Source organism: Chelonia mydas, chromosome 5 (genome assembly GCF_015237465.2).
Source record: "Chelonia mydas isolate rCheMyd1 chromosome 5, rCheMyd1.pri.v2, whole genome shotgun sequence".
Taxonomy (NCBI): Eukaryota; Metazoa; Chordata; order Testudines; family Cheloniidae; genus Chelonia; species Chelonia mydas.
The window spans coordinates 28,150,487-28,173,896 of record NC_051245.2 but is presented as its reverse complement, the minus strand read 5'-3'; the positions used below and the strand labels follow the sequence as shown (position 1 = coordinate 28,173,896).

At 39.3% G+C, this 23,410-nt stretch overlaps 1 protein-coding gene across 3 annotated transcripts in view; it reads left to right on the top strand.

Annotated features, from left to right (window-relative positions):
* The window catches only part of PRKAA1 (protein kinase AMP-activated catalytic subunit alpha 1), a 33,653-nt gene that overhangs the window by 3,862 nt on the left and 6,381 nt on the right, over window positions 1–23,410 (top strand). The window contains exons 2-6 of one of the 3 annotated variants that reach the window (XM_007065724.4): window positions 12,759–12,900; window positions 16,861–16,954; window positions 17,801–17,945; window positions 19,833–19,920; window positions 21,781–22,005. In XM_007065724.4, coding sequence (XP_007065786.1) covers window positions 12,759–12,900; window positions 16,861–16,954; window positions 17,801–17,945; window positions 19,833–19,920; window positions 21,781–22,005 — 694 coding nt within the window. Of the gene's footprint in view, window positions 1–12,758; window positions 12,901–16,860; window positions 16,955–17,800; window positions 17,946–18,847; window positions 18,897–19,832; window positions 19,921–21,780; window positions 22,006–23,410 lie in introns of those variants that run through there. The other 2 variants (XM_037902726.2, XM_037902727.2) reach the window with 2 other exon arrangements.

Below are 23,410 nucleotides of genomic sequence, written 5' to 3'. Positions count from 1 at the left end.
ACATTAAAGCCCCTGATAAGGACCTAAATTATGCACTGTGTGGAGAGGTTTTAAGATGATCAGAAGGTCTTATGGAACCTCCAAATCTGGACTTGGCTTCAACAAACAGGAATCATTTACTTCTTGAAAATGGATACTTTGTTATATTGATAAAGGCAGTCCCAAGTGGCAGCTTGAGAGCCACTATGCTAGGCAGTAACTGTGGTGGACCCTTGGCTTCCAAGTCCAGCACTCTCTGGGAGGAATGCTTTTACTGTTGTATTTTTCAGGAATCTGCAGTCAAGGCTGAAATACTATAAAGGTTAGGAACCAAGAGATTAGCAAAGGTAGAATTTAAAAACTAGTTTCCCTTTTGCTAAGCAAACATTTTGGCATAAATATATTTAATAGGAGTCAGCATACCTTTTTTTTAATAAACAAACTATGTAGTAAAGGAGCTTGCCTTAATCTAGGTTTGTGGGGCTTTTTTTCCTGCTAATTTAAAATCTTACATCTTAAATTGGTTCTGATTCCGACTGGAAACTTGGAAAAGGTAAAAAGTTCACGTTTCCAAATGCAGTTAGGGGAAGCAAGATTCTTCATAAAACTTTTTTCCTCCATTTAAAAAAAAGTAATAAACTTATAGCAAGTAGTGTAGGGGAAACTTTTCTAGATACAGATTGGAGACAAAAGTAAATCCTAAAGATAAAATAGTGCACTTTTTTTTTGTTTGTTCCAACGCCCAAAATAGTGCTGGAAATCTTAGTTTGTAAAATGCCCAAATATGTTCTCAGTGAAGCACTTAACAATAAAATTATTGCATATGGCCAAACCAGAAAATAAGGTAATGTGGAAGTGATGATAAAATGGTCAAATAATGTGGTTGCTCAGCAAAGCTCAGCAAAGATGCATAACTTTCACTTATGACTTATTTTAATATGTATGAACTTGTTTAACTCCTATTTTTAAGAGGAGTCAAAGGTCCTCTAAACTTAGATTCTTTACTTGTTAAAATAAGCAAACTCAAGCTACAGTGTGATAAAACAACCTTCAATCTTGACTGTGTTCTCTTCTAAACTTGAAAACAGGTTTAGTTTATGTTGACAGAACAGCTTCATTATGCAAACTGCAGTCTAGGCTAAACCTGTTTCCTAAAAATTTCCACATTGGCATTTGAGTTTTTGTTAGCATGGCTTATGAGGCTTGATAAATTGTGAGTACTGTGAATAAACTACTGGATGCAAATTTTTGCAGATGAACACTAGCAAAAGTTTGCTACTGCCTTTAGCCATAAGTAGAGATGATCCATCAGTATAGTTGCGGATCTTGCCGCTTAAAAAAAACAAGCTATTACTGATGCACTTGACAGCTTAATACATGTTTGATTCTCTTTTGCCGATGATTTAAAATGTTTTTTAGGAATGATAAAATAATTCTAGCTTTGAAGAGTATAAAGTTCAACTAGGGCTACATCTAAGCTATATACCACTTCTGGGGTCATGTAGTGTATGTGTAGCTACATGCCGCAGTGAAGAGCACAGTGCATCCACACTGTGTGTAAGTTACATGTTTCAGTGGGGAAAGAGGTCAGCAGCTCCCTTCTGCCAAAGCCTTTCACTGTGCCTTCCCTCCCTGCTGCTGGAGGCTTTCCCCATGGTGGGAAAGGACTCCAATGGCAAGGAAAGGCACTGCTAACATTTCCCCTCACACACTTCTGCTGGAGTTTTTTGCTAAATGGTGGTGAATGGCTCCGGCTGGCAGGGAGCTGCTAGGGTCTTTCCACACTGTGTCTTTCCCTTTTCTCACTGCTGGAATCTTTCTCAGGGAAAGACTCCATCAGCAGGACACTACCTTGCTAAAAATATCCGTGTAGACAGGGAAGCATGGCTTAGGCTATGGGCAAGTAGAGAGCCATGTAGGGTCTGTACATGTACATACCAACACCATCAGACATGTCTTTACTTGGCTAAGACATGCCTCACCGTCTACACTGCTATTTATGTAGGTGTTAATGGGGGCTACATGGAAAGGTATACTACATGCTCCCAAATGAAGCATGCGGTATAGAGACACACGAAATGGGACTTTGTTGGGTTGTGTGCCTAAGTGACTACTCATAGAATCAATTTAGTAGATGCCATTTAAATAAGTGGCCCATCCTCAGCTGCTTTTTAGAGGTTGGGGGGTAAGTGAAATTGTGGCTTCTCTGGACCTCTCTGCAAATAAATGGCTGGTCCTGCAGAGTCTCAGTGATGGACATAAACATCTGTGCAGTTGAAGGTGCCCACAGTAGCTGGAGTTACTAAGTTAAATAGAAAATGTTAAGCATGTAGATGGAATCAGAATTTTGAGTCTAGGAAAGTAAAATAAATTTATTAGTCTCTAAGGTGCCACAAGTACTCCTTTTCTTTTTATAAAATTATATTGTGAACCTAATTGTTCTCTTCATTTCCCCTCAAGGAAACTATATATTTAGTATGATTCATCTTTTTAAATCCAGTCACATGAATAATGTGTCCAGTTCTGGTGCCTACAATTCAGGAAGGATGTTGATAAATTGGAAAGGGTTCAGAGGAAAGCCACAAGAATGATTAAAGGATTAGAAAATGTAGTGATTGAGCTCCTTGAAACTATCCATTTAGCTTACCAAAGAGAAGGATAAGGGGTGACTTGATTAGTCTATAAGTGTCTAAATGGGCAACAAATATTTAATAGCGGTCTCTTCAGTATAACAGAGAAGGTATACTTAATATGATCCAATGGCTGGAAGTTGAAGCGAGACAAATTCAAATGGTAAGGTGCAAATTCTTAATGGTGAGAGTAATTAACCATTGGAACAACTTACTGAGGGTTGTGCTGAATTCTCCATCACTGATGATTTTTAAATGAAGATTGGATGCTTTTCTGAAAGATATGATCTAGGAATTATTTTGTGGAAGTTGTATGTCCTATGTTAGGTCAGATTAAATGATCACAATGGTTCCTTCTGGCTTTGGAATCTATGAATCTGTGAAATCTCATTTTCAGATGAAAACAGCACTTTTTTGCATTTTAGGTTGAGGACCAGGGATCTTTTAAAGGGTCAGTGTGTGCCAGCCTTTATTTTAGAACTGCCAGCTCTTTTGGTACTCAGGTCCCATGCACAGGATGCCATCTTCCATTTCTCTTGCCTTCTATTTCTGTGATCAAAGCACACACATACTGTGCAGAACAGTCCCCTCAGCATGTCTTGGTGCATACATATAATTGTTAAAGCTTCTAGCCTCCATAGGTTGAATGGCACATTAACCTGAGAGGAAAATGCTTTCTGTAGCAGCCCTTGTCTGGGAGGACTAATGGGTATATTGAAACGAGTATGCTTTTTTTAAAAGGATACTGAAAGTAAGTGAAACTTTGATCTTGTTATCAGTGGAAAGTGTTTCCATTTAAAAGAGAATTCTGTTCCATTACATGCTTGTCCTTACTCAGTATGTCTTGAATATCTTTAAAAAAGAAAATACTCCACCTGCTTCTTTGCACTTTCCTACAGAAATCTAGATGATATTTTGAGCTCTGAGGTCTGTCTTTGAATTCATCTAAAAAACGGGATCTGTAAAATAACCAACGATCTGTAAAATAACCAACAATCTGTCACCAATGAGTCTGGTCTATTTTGCCTGTATCAGTTGCCTTGAACTACTCATGCCAGAAGTCCTTGCAACATTTTGGGTTGAGGACAGGAAGTACCTTAGTAAATTAGCTTAATTTAAAACCATGGCAATCTTTCTCTTGGAAATAGTAAACAACTGTTTCATTTTACTATTCATAGGTGCTGGAACTAGGGGTGATGGGAATGCTGATGAGCCCCTGGCTTGAAGTGGTTTCATCATATACAGGGTTTACAGTTTGGTTCAGTGGCTCTCAGCACCCCCACTATACAAATTGTTCCAGCACCTCTGTTACTGTTTGTCGTTTAGTTTATCGATAGTACACAATCTTGTGTTTTCCACCAACAAGAAAGGAAGATCAATTACAAAAATTGAGTCTTTACTGAGATTCATGGATAGAAAAACGTATCTCCCTTGCAGATTGAAAACTGCCCAACCAGGTGAAGGAATGGATTTTTTTGGTTGGCAAAGTTAACGAATATTTCTGCTCACAATTCAGATTCAGCAGTATGGGATACATTTTGAGCCCTGAACAATCTGTTATAGCCAGTCCCTTACAGCAGCATTTCTTAATTTTCCTTTCGCAGGGTAGCTGACTTTATAGCCAACCAAAATATTAGTGTTCATAGTGGAAAACATTGGGTGTGTAACTGTTCTGGTGATAGTAAAGTTTCATTGCCTAATTTCCTCCTTAGGATCCTCTTTTCAGTGAGATTTTGGTTCTTTGGATATCTACATTGAGTGTAAGAAACTTGAAACAATGTTCTAACTCATAAAAAGAAGTTAAGTACCTTACAGTAGAAAGTTATTCACGATGCTTCTGTCCATAAACATCTCACTGTAGGTGTGTGCACACTCCTTGAGCCTCTTAACCAGCATTGTCCATTGGAGCTGCCCATGCACCCTACACACCCTCATACCCCTGGGAATAGCCCCAATAGGAACTGGATTCCTTCACTAACTCAGAAATCTAAGTAATGCCTTCATATCAGCAGGGAAAGAGGGCAGGTCATGGCATCCACAGGAACAAAGGCATCTCAGAGAACTGTTACAATGTTAAGTAGTCTGTCTTTGAGTATTTGTCCACATGAATCCTATTGTGAGTGATTGGCATCCTTATTTTATCTGACTGTAGAAGAGCCTTGCCAAACTGGACATCTGATCTAGAAGTTGTGACAGTGGATAGGGACTACTTGTATGAACTGGATTCCAGGTAGCTGTTCTACAAATATTTGGGAATAGGGATTCCTCTTTAACAAGCCACAGATATTGACTGGGCCCTAATGGAGTAAACCTTAATTCAAGATGGAATAGCAAGTTTGTTCAGAATAAGCCATCTTAATGCAGTCTCTAACCCATTTTGAAAGTCTCAGAGAAAACAGACTGACACTTAGATTTATTAGCAAAAGCCACAGAAAGTCTAGGTGACTTATGAAAATGTTTTTCTACAAAGATAAAAGGGCATAGACCTACGTACATCTTGCGTGTGGAATTTCTTCTCTGCAAGAGAATTATGTGGTTTAGGAGAAAACACTCAAGTGTATAAACTGGTTGGTATGAAAATTTTAAACTGTTTGGGGTAAGCATTTTGGTGCAGTTTGAGTGTAACTGTCTTTATGAAATGATATATTGCTACCCTACCATTAATGCATGAATTCCTTCCCACCTGCAAGTCAAGATGTTAGCAACTAGGAACACGTCCTTAACAGAAAGGGAAAATAAAACATGTTACTGTTGGTGAAAATGGCTGGCCCATCAAATATGGGAGTACTGTATTCAAGTTCCAAGTGGGAAATGGCTCCTTGTTTGGTGGCAACACATCAGTCGGGCCTCTTATAAATCTAGATACTGCACAGAGAGAAAAAAATTGAGTGACCATCCACTGGTGGAGGATAAGCTGAAATAGCAGCCAGGTGGACCCTAGCAGAACTAATTGAAAGCTCAACATGTCTTAAAGATGAGTAATCGAAGATGGTTGATATAGGAGAGTCTGGGGTTTGTACATTATTCTGAATAGACCACAATAGAGAAAAACATTTCCTCTTTGCTTGATCTGGCTTTCTAATAAAGGGCTTTCTACTTTAAATCCAAATCTTTTGTACAGCTGCCAACCATGATCTCTCCACAGAACTCGGGCTGCAAGATTCCGTGCTGTAGATTCTTGGTTGGATGAAGTACAGGGCCTTAGCTCTGGGAAATGATGCCTGGTAGATCTGGAAGTGGAAGAGGTGGATTGATTGGTAGATGTCTCAGGTTGGAATACCAGAACTGGCATATTCAGGCTGGGGCTATCAGTATCATCCAGGCCTTGTCTTGGTGAAGTTTTCTTAGAACTCTGGGGATTAATGGAATGGGAGGAAAGGCATAAAGCAGATTGTTGTTCTTTTGGATCAGAAATGTATCTGCTATAGAACTCAGACTTCCTCCTCCCCAGGAGAACATTTGATGCGTTACATTCATGTTGGTAGCAAACAGGTCTAACAAAGGAAGACCCCCACTTTTGGAGTACCTGATTCATAATCAGAACTGAACTTTGCAACTCCCATTTGTGGTAACTTTTTCTGCTTTGGTGATCTGCCAAATTGTTTTATGTCCCCAGAAGGTGAAGAGCTATTGGGTTGATCCAGTATAGGATGCTAGTCTCAGATATATCGTTGTATGACACAACAGTGATTATCTGCTTATGTGCTGCATAGCAATTGTATTGTCTGACAGAATTTTAATGGTGGTGCTCTGAATGAGGGGCAGAAATGTCTTGCAAGCTAGACTTAACTGCCCCGAAATACAGTACATTTTTGTGCAGTTGAGACTCTGCTTGGGACCATATACCTTGTGTTTGGGGAGCTCTCCAAACTCATCTCGGGAATGTCTGTCACCAGAGTCTTTTGAAGGGGGTGGTACATGAAGCTGAACACCTTGGCAGACACTTGGAGGAGCCATCCAATAAGGAGAGATGACGGCACCTTGTGAGGAACTTGTCTGTTTGGCTGAAGAAATGTCCTCAGCCAAAAGTGAAGGGACCAGAGATGTAGCTGTGCATATAGCCATATAATTACAGGGTGCCATACAATGCAGCAGGCTGAGACAAATCCTTAGTTGGGGGAGACTGAATGTGATCAGTGATGTGATTTATGTTGAAAAAATTGGAAGAAGGAACACTCTTGCTGACCTGGAATCTAGGATCGCTGTTATGAGTTCTATGGATTGAGCAGGAGTGAGGTAGACTTGACTTGGCTGATCCTGAGGCCTACCATGGAAAGCAGTTGAGGAACTGTGCAAACGTCCTTGTTGACCTGACCTGTGATCAGCCATATGTTTGAATGAGAAGACAAGACCTCTGTACTTACCAAATACTGGACTGTAATAGGAGCTCATTTAGGGATCAACGCCCTTGGAGCTGTTGACAGGCTGAATGGAAGTACTCTGAACTGAAGATGAAGTCTGACTGTGAATCCTAGATACTTCCTGTGTGCTGGATGAATTGACAATGGAAGTACGAGTCTTGCAAGTTGAGAGTTGCAAATCAATTTGTGGGCTCTAAGGAAGGGATTATGAAGGAAAGGATGACCATCCGAAACTTGAAATGACAGATCTAAAATTGGCCACCATCCACCTTTCTTTTTCAGGATGAGGAAGTAGTAGGAATGGAAACCGTTGCTAAGAAACTCTGGTGGTACTTCCTTTACTACACCTAATCAAAGTATCTTTCTCTGCATTCAGTAGCATATTGAGAAGTTTCCTAAAGAGGTATGGGGATGTGGAGCTGTCAGAGACTGAAATTCTTTCTGTGCAACTTCTAAGACCCATTGGTGGTAGGTAATAGCAGCCTATATACCTGGAAAAAAAACCAAAACAGGAATCAAAGGGAGGAAAGAAGGGGTGTAAAGATCTTCTGTGACTGGTCTTGATGAAGAGTGTATAGACACAAAGGAATTCTTTTTCTGGAAATGAGGTCTCTTTCTAGGAAAAATCACTGAGGATACAGGTATAAGGAAGACTGAGGCCTCTGCCTTAAAAAATGAAAGGTTTGTTTTCTCTACTGAGATGGCATAGAGCCAGAAATTGGAATGTCAGACTGGAATTCTTCAGTGTATGCAGTATCTCATCAGTTTTAAAATTAAACGTCATGGCACTCAAAAGGCAGATCTTCACTCGTGGCTTAAACCTCTTTTGGAATTCCTGATGACTGCATCCAGAATGGTCTTCTCATAGTGACCATTGATCTGGTTGCAGTGTTGGAGGTACTCAGTGAGACCTGCAAAATGGTTATTGCCACTGATGGACCTTCTGAAAGAAATTTCTCAGATAGCTGCAAAACTTTGTCCCATTGTATGTAATCGTACTTGGCCAGTAAGTATTGGTAAATGACTATATGAATCTGCAAACTAGCAGAAAAGTAAACTTTCCTCCCTAGGAGATACATTTTTCTTGGGCTCCTTAGCCCAGATCTACAGTTGTAAAGTTCCGTTGTAAAAGTTCCCTATGCACTTGTTTCTGTCTTTGGACATAACACACTACCTCACTCCAGGCATCCATATCTAGCAAGATTCTTAGGCAGGAGAATGCCTGTCTTCTGGTTTCTCTCACCTGCAGGGCCCAGTATGGTAAGTATGCTCAGACGCAGAATGTCAAATTTAGTCGCTGTCCTGTAAAATTTCATGAAGATTTCAGAGGTGTTTGCCATTCTTTTGAGAAGGCCCTGGAAGGTCCTGAAATTTTCTATAGTGGATGTACTTGTAAGGAGTCATACCCTCATCAGGTGAGGAGGATGATATAAGCAGAGGCCCAGGTTGAGCCTCATATTCTTCCACAAGGTCTCCCTCTTCACTAAGAGGTTTGTGGTCTTCAGGTTGTAGTGATTCCTGATGGACAGATTGAGGTTCCCTAGCAGAACTTTTAGGAGGAGGCAGTTTTACTCTTGGACCTTGAAGTAGAATAAGGAACAGGCAGTAGAGGCTATGGGATTCTGAGATTAATAGGGCTGGGTCAGTTTCCCATAAAGGAAGAACATAGAGTGCCACAATGGAGGGAACCATGAAGTGAGAGACCTCTCCGGAGCATGAGGCTTGTGCTGAGGAGAACTTCTGACAGGAGCATTCCCATGAAATAATCTGTGTTAAGGCAAATGCCTCCTAGACACTCTTATCATTAGGATCAGAGGATGCTGAAAAGTAAAGCTCTTCTAATGGAGGTGCAGATATCTGTGGAGTGGAAACCAGAAAAGTCTCTGATTTTTAAAGCCTGCAAGGGAGCTACCCATACTGATGAGACTGGACAGGGAGGGATTTTTATCTTTGGTACCTCTAGGTTCCCATACCAACAGAACCCTGGACACGTGATAAGAGATATGTCTAACAATGAAGGCTCTGGTTCATCAGTGCTCATAATGTCCACTTGAGATGTAAATGCAGCTTTAGTAGATAAAGGCAGAACCGGGACCATCAGTACTGGAAGTACACTCTCGGAAGAAGTCTTGTCAAACTGCAGTGCTGATAACTGAGGCCGATTGTGCACATGACAGCATTGTCATCGAGGTGACGCTGATCACTGATGAAGCAGTACAAAAGGAAAGAGATGCGAGCTCTCAGTCTTAGGCTCTCTGCGCCAATGTGATTTCAAAGGGGCTGATTTTGGTACATGAGCACGATGAACATTTGTTCTCTTCTTGGCTTGGTTCTAAGCTCCACCAGGAGATCTGTGATCTTTCCTGTTGTGGGCAGCAGAATCTACTGCCTGACCCGAGGAGAGATGGTGAATGAACTCTGTGTTTCCTAGCAGCCTGAGGTTTCTTGACTAGCAGATTTTATTTTCTGGAGTGACATCCATGTAGTTGGGGCACTTGAAGCTGATTTCCCAGCAGACAACAGCTGCTCCTTTGAATCAGACACACTGCATAGATTTCTCCATCTAAAATAATTTTTCACATGCATCACAACCCATCTGTGTGCACTTTGGGGGAGGGAGAGAAGCTACAAATGGCACACTGGAAGAGTCACATCACTAGACAAACCAACCAAGCATCAGTGTGTATATTAAGAGTTACAACAGCCTCTGATGCAGGGTACATTTTGAACTCTGGAGACTTTCTCTGCACCATTAGTCATGCCTTGGTACTGAGGAGTAGATCCACTGAGGAATAACATTTGATTTTGGGTTTTTTAACCCAATTGGTTTTAATTTATCAAACAACACTAAGCTAATTATAATCCTAAACTATCTAATTGCTACGGGGAAACAGAACACTGAGGACTCAGACTTGCTAACACAGGTGGTAAGAAATAACTGAGTGGCAGTTGAGGATGTCCTTGTCTTTATATGGTTGACAATACTGAACCAAGTCCCATTATGTTTTATGGCTAGGCCATAAGTGAAGTGGAAAACTTGTATCTTATAACTGTAGCTTTACAAGCTATAGGTAATGCTGCACTGGTAGCTTTACCAGATAAGGAATGGAATTGTACGAAGAGCTGGAAGGAGATGTATTCACCAAAAATATGTAAATTGTTTGTAACTACTTGTTTGACTGTCTAAGGTGTGTTGTGCAACTAAGAAAAGAAAATATCTAGTAGTAATCAAATAAGGGACAAAACCTTCTGAAAATGTGATAGCTGTGCTAAATTGTTTAGCTATGAGTTATGTTAATGTTAAGTTTTTTTCCAAGAATGTTTTTCACTCTTAAGTTGTTTAACTGAGGGGAAATGTAAAATGTAATTTCTGTGCTAGTTGCAGAAACATACCAGAAAGATAGGATAAGATAAAAGATCTTGTTGCTTAACCAACATGCATGCTGTACCAAGTTACAGCTAGTGCAGATAAGCTTTGCCTTTTGGAGAGCTACTTTCAAAACAAGATAAAACTGGTAAGAACTGGTGTGTAAATCTTGTCTGTTGTAAACTGGGGAATATATATGAATAGAGTTGAGCTTGCACTTTGGGACAGACTGAAAGCTGTAAGTGCTGTGAAACTGTTCTCCCTATAAAGTAATGACCTTTCTGCGTTGTGCTGATCTATTTTTGATTGAGCCTTGTTTATCGGAGGACTTATCAGTAGAATAACTGAACCCAACAACACCTTGTTGTGAGATGTGCACAGCCTCAATGGACATTGCTGGCTAAAAGGTTGATGGACAACCTATAGTAGGATCTTCGTGGACAAATGCTCTAAGAACTGTAATTTTCCTCTGACTCTTTATTGCTGTATTATATCATTTTTATTGTAGACTTGCGTAAAAGCGGACTGTTCCCTCTGAGTCAATTAACTTTTTTCATCGCTACTAGCTGCATAAATGGTCTTTGCAAGACCATGATGAGATGTTAATATCCTAACAGGGAACTATCCTGCACTTACAGGGCGAAAGCTTACACACCTTTGGAAAGCTTACACTGGAAAGCTTTCCCATCTGACATTTGTGGTCCTCATGCTCTGGTTATTCTCCCATACTTCATGCTGGTTCTGCTGTGCTGACTAATGCAGTAAATATTCTGTGTAATACTACTTTGAGGTTTTCTTAATAGTCTGTCACAATCTCTTATAAATAACCCTTCTATGTAACTAAAGTAGTAATAGTATGGTTTAAAATCTAGAAACACTGCAGTCCCTGCCTTCAAGGTTTTCGACAATAATCCATTCATTTTTATACAGGCAAATTAGGGTCAGGATGATGCATCTCACAGCAGGTCAGGATTATTAATACAACTGAGAGTGATCTTCCCCCTGCCAGGGCCTTTTCTTGCTGCCGTGGAAAACTTCAGCAGGGAGCCACTGGAGCCTTCCCTGCTGCCTCCCCCAGCCAGAGCCTTTCACTGTTGGAAACATCTAGGGAAATTGGGAGCAAGAGCTGGTGAAAAGTCCTAAGAGGAAGAAAGACTTGAGGAGCAGAATTAGGGCAAGGGCTAATCACTACATTAGAATATTAAGTTATTTAGGAATATTAAGCTTTACTGTTTAACTTCCAAATTCTTACAGGCCGTTTTTGTTCAATAAATTAAAAGGAGATGGAGATACTGCAATCTTTCCCATAGCTTCTACTTACTGTTTACCGAGTATAATCTGACAAAGGATTAGGGAGTCGAACCAGAGAACCAGTTTGAACTGGTATTTTTACTTGAACCTGAACCATAATTTTGTCCTATCTACTAAACCTGGACTGCGGGCGAAAAGATTGGGTTACCAGTTAAAATAAATGTTCAGCATTTTTTAAGCTCAGTATTTTAAAAACTACTTCGATGTTGAGTTATCTGTCATCGGTGTTTTTTTGCTGGGTTTGTAATTGGTTTGTTAACTTTTTCATGACCACAGCTTTCCATATTTTTTGAACCATTCCTCGGTGGTTGGGCAATTATTACCCAAAACCTTACCAATGTTTCTTTTATATATGCTACCACTAATTTGTGTGTGTGCTGTAAATAACTAGTGGTAAGATAACCATTCTAAATTGTATATGGGGTCAGATGAACTGAAGTGTAGTTAAATAGACTTTAATTGCCAACTGTAAAGTGTGATTGAAGGTTTCTTAGCAGTTATTCAAAGTAACTGATGAAGTATAAAGTAGGCAATAACTCTATGTAGAAAGTAATGGGAGAAAACCCTAAGACTGATTATTGTCAGAAGAAGAAGAATGTTCCTTGGAGCATGGGGGGAGGGAAGCAGACTTCCAAGATGATAGCTCCAGAGAAGTATGGGCCTGCTAGCAAATCAGCCAAAAAGCTTAGGTGATTTAGGCACAGTAGGTCAATGGGATCCCTGCTTAACAAGAAGGGTAATGATGGGAATACAAAATAGCCTTTCAGTTGAGGATTCTCTTCTTTGAGGTGCAGCAAAAATGCAGGAACACATGAAAAAGTATCAAGGCCCTGAAAGACATACAAAATCCCTTACTACACAAAGCTAGTGCATTAGGGGTGTATGTATGTTCTTGTACTTCTAACTTGACTCCTGGTCTTACCCTGCAAGTACAGAGGAGCGAGAGCTTCAAAACAAACCTTAACCTATAACCTTCTCCAGGATCATGGGGATAGGAGGAATACTCTAATCTTGCTTGGGTGTTTCCAGACCACAAAAGGTTCCAAATGAGATTTATTTTTCTGAAGAGTGCTTGGCAATCCTGACTGACTGTTCCTTCTTCCCTGGCAGTTGGCAAACATGAGCTGACTGGGCACAAAGTGGCAGTGAAGATATTGAATCGACAGAAGATTCGCAGCCTTGATGTAGTAGGAAAAATCCGCAGAGAGATTCAGAACCTCAAGCTTTTTAGACATCCACATATAATTAAACTGTAAGTTTTTAATTTTTATTACCTCTATAATTAGCATTGTCGACCTGGAACACTAATAACCTAAAATATCAAATATAACAGTGTAAACTTAAAGGTAGAGAGCAATGTTACATTTTATTGGAGCAGTAACTTTTTTCCCCTCCAGCAGCTGTCCAATTTCAGGTATATGGGATTTTTTCCAGTGCTTTTGCTGCAACGCATCTTAAGGAAATTGATTTTCTGTGAAGAGATATCATCTTTCCTTAGATCTTTGTTGGTTGCAAACTCATCAATAAGCTAGTGTTCGTAAATGGAATTGCTAACAGAAATAAACACACAACCCTTCTGTCCTCAACTGCTAGTTAGTATTAAGTGGTTATATTGGACCCTATTTTTCTGTTTGCAGTATGGCTGAGTAATATGGGGTGGAGCTGAGGAAAATAGTTTTTGTAGGGAGGTCCAGACTTATTCTGCCCTAAAGTGTTTTTCTAGCTTCACTGCAGTATGGTGTATCCAGATGTAGGTTTGCTCTTTAGAAGTTTCTTTGAGCCAGGGAATCAGTAATCTCTGGCATACATGACTTTAGTATATAGAAGGGGAAGAACTCTGAAAGGGTGTGTCCTCACTGCAGAGTTAATTCAAGTGATCAGCCTTCAGGTGTGAGCATCTGGGTTGGCCTACCTAATCTGTGAGGAGCAATTCTGCAGTCATCTGGCATCCACACTATTACTTTTGCTCATATGAAGCATTCAGACTTGTAGGGTTAAATCCCCTGGTACTTAGCACTGCAGTAAGTGGAGCTGCTCTGGTTCTCTCCTAGTGAATTGTGGGTGAACTTGTCTCATAGATATCAAGGTCAGAAGGTCACTATGATCATCTAGTCTGACCTCCTGCACAATGCAGGCCACAGAATCTCACCCACCCACTCCTGCAATAAACCTCTCACCTATGTCTGAGCTATTGAAGTCCTCTAATCATGGTTTAAAGACTTCAAGGGACAGAGAATCCTCCAGCAAGTGTCCTGTGCCCCATGCTACAGAGGAAGGCGAAAAACCTCCAGGACCTCTTCCTATCTGCCCTGGAGGAAAATTCCTTCCCGACCCTCTTGTTCTGGTCACAGGTGGGAGTGGGGGTTGGAGGAATGCACTGGAGGACTATCAGCACTTAAGTGGCTTAGCCTGCATCTGTACTGCAATGTGTGAGAGCTCCAGTCAAAGTGTAAGCAGCATTTAGGTTTTAGCCTGTACCCCAGGATTGGCCAGTTAGCTCAGGTGTTAAGCACCACTATGCTTGGGTGGGAGGCTTTTTATATTAGAGCTGGGTTAGGGTAACACCTAAAAACTAGAGAGTTCCAGCTGTAATGAAGACAAACAGGGAAATCCTCCATCCCCAAATCCAAATTTTTCCTCAGTTAAAACACTGCAAGCGGAGATTGCAGTGACACCTATTTCTAAGAAATTGTTCAGCTCTATCATGATTTATATAATATGATCTAAAACTTTTTTCCTAGCCATCTTTTGCTAAGTCTTAAATGTTTCTCCTTATCCAAGTGTTTAGTTGCAATGTCAAGTATGGTTTCAAGCTCATTGTATCAACTAAGAATGATTAAAATTCTCTCTTTTTTTAAAAAAAAGAGAGTAATTGCTTGCCTTAATTTGAAATATACCCTGTTGTGATCTTGACCCTTCTTAATAGGCCACAACTTCTTTCCGCTTCTAATCATTTGTTCAGCTGATTAAAATCTTAAAATCACAACATGTTAAAGGTTGACCGTTTCATGGCTAAAGTGCCGCAATATAAAATTTTTCTCTACAAACTCGTCTCACTGTCTCTAGAATATTAGTTTAAGGTAGTGTTTCCCAAAGTATGAGGCACATCCCCCAAAGACTGAGAGGGTGTAAAGGACTAGTGGGCACAGGGGATGAGGTGTCTCAGATGTTTTCCAGAATTGAGTTTTCTATTTTGAAAACAGTGAGACCTTGTCTACATTTGGGAAGTTTTTCTGGCACAGTCATACTGGCAAACCTTCATAGTATAGATGCAGCTTGTATTGGGATAAATACCAGCACAGTTTACACCAGTTACCCAGGAAATGTAAGCTATACCCGCAAAAGCACTTTTATGTCGGTATAAGTACATCTTATACCAGCAGAGCTATGTGTGGGGAAGAGGAATTCACATGTAACTGACATACTAGGATAGCTGTAATTTCAGAATGTAGACCAGGCCCTAATCTCTAGCTGTAACCCTGAAGTTAACCCTGAAAACCTAACCCTAGTGCAACTGTTGCAGTAATGTCTGGCTAAAGCCAGGTCAACACTTAAAACTTAGGTTGACATGGCTACTTGTTAGGGGTGTGTAATAGCTAATAGCTGTATCTACACTGAGATTATGCCAGCATAGTTACATCAGCACAGTTTGCTGCTATAGTCCCTGTAGTGTGGACATGGCCTGAGTTTTCAGAGCACCTGAACTACTAGCTCTGAGGTGTAAACTGTCCTATTTATTTTAGAGGGGGTGTGGTACCTGGGATGACCGGTGATACTTCCCATCTTCTTTGAGCAGTGAAATAGTTAACAAGGTTGACATTTATATAGTATTGTATTACGAAGATCTAAACAATATATTTTGAATGAATGACCACTCCTGTTGGATATGTCTGATACCATATGTCATTTGTTTAATTTTCTTCAAGGGAGGCTCAGCTTTCAAAAGTTTAGGAAATACTGGCTTAAACAATGTTGTTGATTAGAAATAACTTCAGAAGTAGTCATAATGCAGTATATTAAAGAGAATTTCATTGTAATGTAAGATACTAACAAGTCATTTAGATGATAAAGAATGAGTCACTAAACTGAAATATCTCAGATTAAACTACATAAAACTAAATCAAACAAGAATGAACTGCCTTAATAGTCTCGTAAGATAGAATAAGAGCCTCAGAATTCAGGATACATTAGAAATCTGAGTATTAAAATATATTCTGTTCAGTATTTTGATTGTTTACAAGTTAGCAAGTAGTAATCACCCAGGTGGTCTGAGAGCTCATTCTTGTCAGTGTAGCTCAAGAATAACTTGACCAGGTATGCTGAAACTTGTTTTCCCTTACCCTGGGAAATCTTTCTATAAGAAAACACTGCAGTCCTTCTGTTGTGTCTACAAGAAGTTAGTTAATTTGTGCCATCAGTATACGTGGCATGCCTAAACTGAATCACCACATGACTTTGCCGCTTGTCTGTCTTCATCCACCGTCTTACTGTTACCCCTACTTGTCACATCACATCTAAATATAGACTGTAAAATCAAGGGAGAGACCTAGTCTTTCTGTTTGTTCTGGAAGTAGTAGCTGGCTTTTGGGTGCTGTAGAACTTGTACATAAAATGTCATATAGGAAACCGAGAAAACAAGTCCAAGCATGTTGGGGTTGATTAAACAAACTGTTCAATTAACCACTTCTGCATTACTTTAGTAAGCTTCCTAACTTTCTCTGCAACTGTTCGATCTCCTTAAACCCCTTCTAAAGTCCTTAAACCCCTTCCTGCTTGTATTTTATAAACATGTAAATGTTTGACTCCTTGTACAATAACAAGAATAATATTGTGTTATAGTGATGCCCTTTGTCTCTAACAAGTACTTGTCTCTTCCTTAGCTTTTTTTTTTTAGTTATGGAAAGGGGGCTATACTATTTTTAATAGGCCTGAGAAACTTCTGTTCCTAATCTGCTGGCTAAAACTGGGCCTCCTACTCAGAAGTGTAAATTCTCTTTAATATGCTTCCACCTGTTGCTGCAGTGGTCCCATTCCCTGATGAGAGATACTGAAACAGGGATTTCTGAACAACTTAATTTCATATGGGAAATATTTAGTTCTAAAGTATAGCTTATATCCAAATTTAACAAAGCCCAATGCTGTTTTAATTATAATTAACTAGTTGTATCTTGTGGGTGTGCAGTGGAATTAATAGATATATTACCTTTATCAGGTACCAAGTCATCAGTACACCATCTGACATTTTCATGGTGATGGAATATGTTTCTGGAGGGGAACTGTTCGATTATATCTGTAAAAATGGAAGGGTAAGACTACCTTCAGCTCTACAAAACAGTAGATCGCATTTTATAATCACTTTTGCAAAAATGCTTCTCGCTAGGTGAAGAGCTGTTCTTATCTAGTCTTTCAGTTAACAGTAGCACGTCTCAAAGTATCCTATCCTTTTTCTAACTCAGTAAACTTTGCTCTGAAACTAACACTAATAAGTGGCGTCTGCTAGTTTAAACTTTCGTTCATAAATGTAGTTTTATCTTACTTGAAACTGCACTTGCCTCTTTAATTGAATGGTGATACTAATTTTAATCAGTCAAAATTACTGCATCTGTGCAAAGCAGACTATAACTTTATGTAACCTTTCATTTTTAACTTTCTAAAGGTTTTGATCAAGTTGAATTTGCAACTTTTGATGTTTGTTTCAATTCGATATATCAAATGCTTTTTCTACATAAAGCAAAAATAGAGAATGCGTGAGCTCCAAGGATGTATGTTCCTAATCACATGACCTCTTTGACAGTCATGCTTCTGAAATTGATTGGAATAAGCAAGTTTTGACTGTGTAATTAACTCAGTGGATAACGTTCCTTAAAAGTGTTCTGTTTAAGGCATTGTGGGCTAGAAAAATTCATTCTGGGTTCTACTACTGGCTCTGCCACTGAATCATTGTGTGGTAGTCAGTTCATCTTTCCATCTGTTATTTTATCTGTAAAGTGTCCAGACTGTAAAATACTTAAGTGTAACCTGTTGCATTCTTTATTGCATCCAAATACTGACTTGCATGGAAATGTAATACAAATAATACTTACTTACTTGCTGATTCAAGAAAAATGTTGGACAGATAAGAGTATTTTAAATGGCTTCTTTTCCTTTCTTAGCTTGATGAGAAGGAGAGTAGACGTTTATTCCAGCAAATCCTTTCTGGTGTGGATTATTGTCACAGGCATATGGTTGTACATAGAGACTTGAAACCTGAAAATGTACTACTTGATGCACACATGAATGCCAAGATAGCTGATTTTGGTGAGCATTTATTTTATTCTAAACTTGATCATGTTCAAGTTTCATCAGATGCTATTTATTAATGCAGAAAATATTCAATTATTGGAGTTGTGATACTTGGATACCATGGTGATGGGCACAGTACAAGAACCTAAGGAGTGTCCCAAAAAGAAATACGAGAACATTGCTTAGTGCAGAGTTTTCTTCTCCTTATAGGCCATCTTTGAGCCAGACGTTTTCTGTGACTGGATAGAAATTAATAGTCTGGCCTGGTCTGGTAAAACAAAAATGTCACTAAGTATTAAATTGTATTTAGCATTTAATGCATGTTACTCCATTTATTTCAAAATTGACTTTTGGCAAGTTCCTTATCTTCTGTATCTTTCTCCACTGGTAAAATCGGGACAACTATCCACCTTTTGTTTTAATAACTCAATGTCTTCTGATCCACAAGAACGGTTCAGCAAACTTGATAAGAACCACATCATTCTAGTGAAAGGCATTAATGATGGTATAGCACTTAGTACTATTATTCAGTACTACTTTCCATATCTAACTATAAATTCAACTTAAAATTAAAAAAGTAAAAAGATCTACCCTGATGATGTTGACAGTAAAAAACTGAAACTTAAGATAATGAAAGGTAAAAGAGGAACTAACTTCTTACTAATTCTTGCACTTGCTATGTATTGTCTGCTTAGCCAAGGGAAGGAAGGTTATAGTTCTTTTCTTGTACAGACTTGCTATAAAAGAGCACAAAATACAACTACAGAAAGACAGGGGCAGCTAGTTTTCAGGACTGCCAGCATTAGGAAACCTTCTTGCCATATAAACATAGACAGGTATCCATATTGCTACATAATCCTGATATTTCTCTTGTAGACATAGTGGATTATACCCGCCCTTGTAAAGCGCTTTGAGATCTCTGATGAAAGGTGCTATATAAATGCTAAGTATTCAATTATTTCAAAGGTATGGTGTTCAAATACATTGGGGGTTGGGAGTCCTGTTAATTATTTCTGTCAAAGGGTTTTACTACATTGATATGCAGAATGCTTTTAGATGAACGATTACTTATTCTTTTACAGCAAAACAAAATGCAGTATTAACTGTTAAAATGGCTTTATTACCGTGGATAAATTTTAGCAAAGCTGTTGAACTTATTTAACTAAACAAGAGTATTTATAAAGAAACCTGTTCAGTTTAATAAGTATGAAAACTGGTTGAGGCACTCTTCTCTATCACTTTAGATTCAAAAAAGGGAGTATTGCATTAATGCAGTAAGCCATAGCCAGAACACTCAATCCTATCCAAGCTGTAGTCTGCAACTCCCCAGTGGATGTTGAGAGAGTGCCCGTCTGCTGCTGTAGGTATAATCACTATACTGTTCTGTAAAGAGCTGCTATTGAATCTTGTGTTCTGTAGAGGCTATTCCTTGGACTGTTCTGTGGTAGTCTTCCACTTCAAGCATTTGGAAGCAATCACTGTTAAGAATGCTTTCTCTTGTTGAAGTCCCACCTTACTGCAGTCCTGTGTCTCCCTTAGAACAGCTGAGTCCTCCATTATGTCTCTGGACATTTCCAAAACAGAGTTTTCTTGCTGCGTCTTGGAATGGATGTATTCTCTTAGGCATGCCTAGATCATGTGCGTACATGTCTTTAGTTTTATTGAACTGATGCTGAAGAGCAAAACTAAATTCTGGTATACTGTATGCAACATCTTACACTGCACTGTTCGTTTTTCTGTACACATTTCAGTAATTCTAAACTGCTGTACTTTATAATTTAGAAAAAGTAAACTAACTTATTACTCTTATTAGCATTAGTGGTTGGATTAAGATGCCCATACAGTATGTAATCAGTTTCCTGTAGCTGAATTTTTTTAGTAGCTGCTTTTGTACACTTTCAGGTCTTTCAAATATGATGTCAGATGGAGAGTTTTTAAGAACAAGCTGTGGTTCCCCTAACTATGCTGCACCAGAAGTAATTTCAGGAAGGTAGTATCTCTTATATTCGATAAATGTATTCATGTAGTTGAAAAATACCTTGCTATTCAATATTAAAGATAACAAGACAATATTATAGTACACAAGCTCAACGTTGACTTTCTGTCCCTTGCTAATTTTTTGAAGTTTACCTATACATTGATTAGTGGTCTAATCAGCTTTATTGGCCGCTTCAGTGTCACTGTACTGTATCAAGTAGTCCAAAATGCAGTGTGTGTATGCTGTATCCAAGTCAGTTTGGTAAAAATGCAGTTTTATCAACTAGAAAATTCATGTACAGTGAATATCATAAACTGTATCTATCACTTTCCAGAATTACCAAAATGGTCTGTTTAGTACAGTATTTTGCCAAACAGTGGGTTCCAACCCACCAGGGGATCGCAGGAAGGTCCCAGATGGGTCGCCATGTCCAGTGGTGGATTAACCCATCACTGGGCCCTGACCTAGGCAAACGTTATGGTGCAGAGGGGAGGACTGGGGGAGATGGAAAGCGAGCTCACCCCACACTCACCCTGCAGTGGCAGCTCCTGTGCTGGAAGGCTGGGCCCAGCTTTTTGCTCTAGTGTGGGGTCGCAGCACCATTCAGGTTTGGCCTGGCTTTCCCTTTGTCATGGGGGGAAACTGGCCAAATATGAGTGGTTCTACAACTCCGTGCACCATGTTGCAATGCCTGGAGGTAGGTGCAGTCTCATGTGATAGGAGCTGCCACTGCAGGGTGAAGATGGGGTGGGCTCGCTCCCCAACTCCACCAGGCCTCCTCTCTGCACTGGGCCAGAATTAGGGTTGTGGTGCCGGGGCAGATGAGGGGATACGTGTCTGGTGAGTCACCCAAAAAAAAAAAAAACAAACCAATCCCAAATGCAGTCGGTGGGTTGCCTTATTAAAAAGTTTGGGAACAACTGACCTAATGAATCATAGTTCACACTTTGGAAGTAGCACTTTATTTTCCGACTAAGAGATAGAAAAGTTCCAGGCAGGAAAGTTTGCTATTAGTGTGAACTTTTACTGTGGCATATTAGGCCCAAATGTCACTTTCCCTATTTTAGCTCAATCCTGCAACTATTAAATCCTCCAACACAGGTAGTCAACAGTAGAGTGCAGTCAGATGTGTGACTTGCAGCTTGTGTAGGTATACACATGCTAGCTTTAATCTAGCTAGCTTGCTAGCACAGCAATGAAGAAACAGCTGTGCTTGCTAGCAATGCAAATATGTACCCTGGGAACTATGCAAGTTTGAACATTCCAGGCTGAAGCCCATGCCACTGGTGCATCTTCATTGCTCTTTTTACAAGATAGCTAGATTAAAGCTAGCACAAGTATACAGTAGCTACATGAGCTGCAAATTGTACCTCCGATTGCAGGATAAACATACCCTTAATGTCGTCTGTTCTGGGCAACCCATTGACTTCCACCCCACTGCAGTAGTTACTATTGCTGAGCATAATCCAGACATCTGATTTATTAGTAAATGGGACAAGGAAACATGGGAACTTAATTTCCCTTCCCCCTAGGATGATATTTGTGGTTTGGGTATAATTTGCCAAATATATGTTTACATTGACCAGCCTTGTCACTGTAGTATGGCCTTCCCCTCTATTTAGCACTATGGTAAATTACATAGATGTGTGATTCACACAAAGACAGAGCAGAATTCATCTATACATCCATGCCCTACCTATCTGGTGGAGTTCAGCTTCACAATCATGTGCATACTGTGCCTCCCCTGAACAGTGCTGGTAGGCCTCAATTTGTCTGTGTTTTTAACTACTACAACATATGAACAAGTTGCAAAAAGATGTATAATTAAATGTACTGTGCTACTGTAACTTATTAACAGATAACCTTTTCCAGATTATATGCAGGTCCAGAAGTAGATATTTGGAGCAGTGGGGTTATTCTCTATGCTCTGTTATGTGGAACCCTTCCATTTGATGATGATCACGTGCCAACGCTTTTTAAGAAGATATGTGACGGTATCTTTTATACCCCTCAATATCTGAATCCATCTGTGATTAGCCTTCTGAAACACATGCTGCAGGTGGATCCCATGAAGAGAGCTACAATCAGAGACATTAGGTAAAAAACAATAATTGATGTCTAATCACAGATGCCACAGTAGAAATCAACGGAACTAAGAAATCGTTCATAAAAATGGTTCTGCCATACAACCTATTGTTACTCTCCATTGGTATACATATTTGTGTTTTGGCTTTTGGAAATCTGACAGCTCTGGTTCCAAATGGCAAAATCTGCTTATGCCTAGAATTCTATTACTAATACACTTAAAAGGTGTTGGAGTTCAAGATATTGAAGTGTCTGTATTGATCCTTGAGTGGGAAAAAGAGATCCTTCTAAAAATTGGGATTAGGGCAGAAAGAGACATAAAGATGTACAAATCCTAAAGAAAGATAGGTGTTAATGTTAGTGTGTAATATACTTTTCGTGTACCTTCCATCAGAAGATATCAGTGCTTTATGAACACTGGGCCTTATAATAATTGTGCTAATTGGTAGGTGGGGGGCATACTAATCTGACATATGCTTTTAACGAATAAGGTACAGAGAAGCTAAGTGATGTGATGAAGGTGTCTGGGGAAGACTGTGGCAGGGTAGGGTTAGATCTGATACCGAAGCAAGTGCTTTAACCATAAGACCATGCTTTCACTCCTTGTACAGGACAAATTGCAAAATTAATCTATTGGTTTCCTTGATTAACTGCCCTGTTACATTTTCATATCTTTAGATGAAGATTGTAATATTTTCATAGTCTTTACTACCAATTGTCATTGCAAAATTCTTGTTTCATGACATATCACTGGACATTTCTTATGTAACTAGCTCAATGCACTGAAATGACAAATCTGCTCTTTATTGTATTTTCCAGTGGGTCAGACAACTTTGAAAAATAAGGTTTCTGCTGTATTTTAACTTTTATTGTGTTTTGAAATGTAAACTGTAAATCTTTGTTCTTGTATGTTGGTTAATACGAGACAGTACCAAAAGGTTGTCATCTGACAGACTTTTCTTACCCTTTCCTTGGCAGTTTAAGTCTACTAACTTTTGGGGCAGTGAGGGAAGCTGACTCTTGAATACAGATTAGAATGAACGATGGCTAACAAAATGTTAAAATTCTAGTTTTTTTACATCTACCAATCCCTGTCCTAATGCCTATCAAGGAGGTAGGTTATTCTATATAACAGGACTAGGGACCTTTCTTATGCACAAGTAGTATGTGGATATTGGGTCAAATTCAAGAAATACTTTTGGCAGAAAAAATTTAAAAAAATTTTTAAAAAATTTCCAACAATCTCAAAACAAAACATTTTGACTATTTCAAAATTTCGCTGGACTTTTTTAAAACTGAAAAACACACAACAAAAAAAATAAAATTTATTTCAGGTCAAATAAAACTTTTTTGGGGGTTAAGCCTATGGACCGAAAAATCAATTATTGGTTCCGGTCTGGCTGGGAGGAGAAGGGGA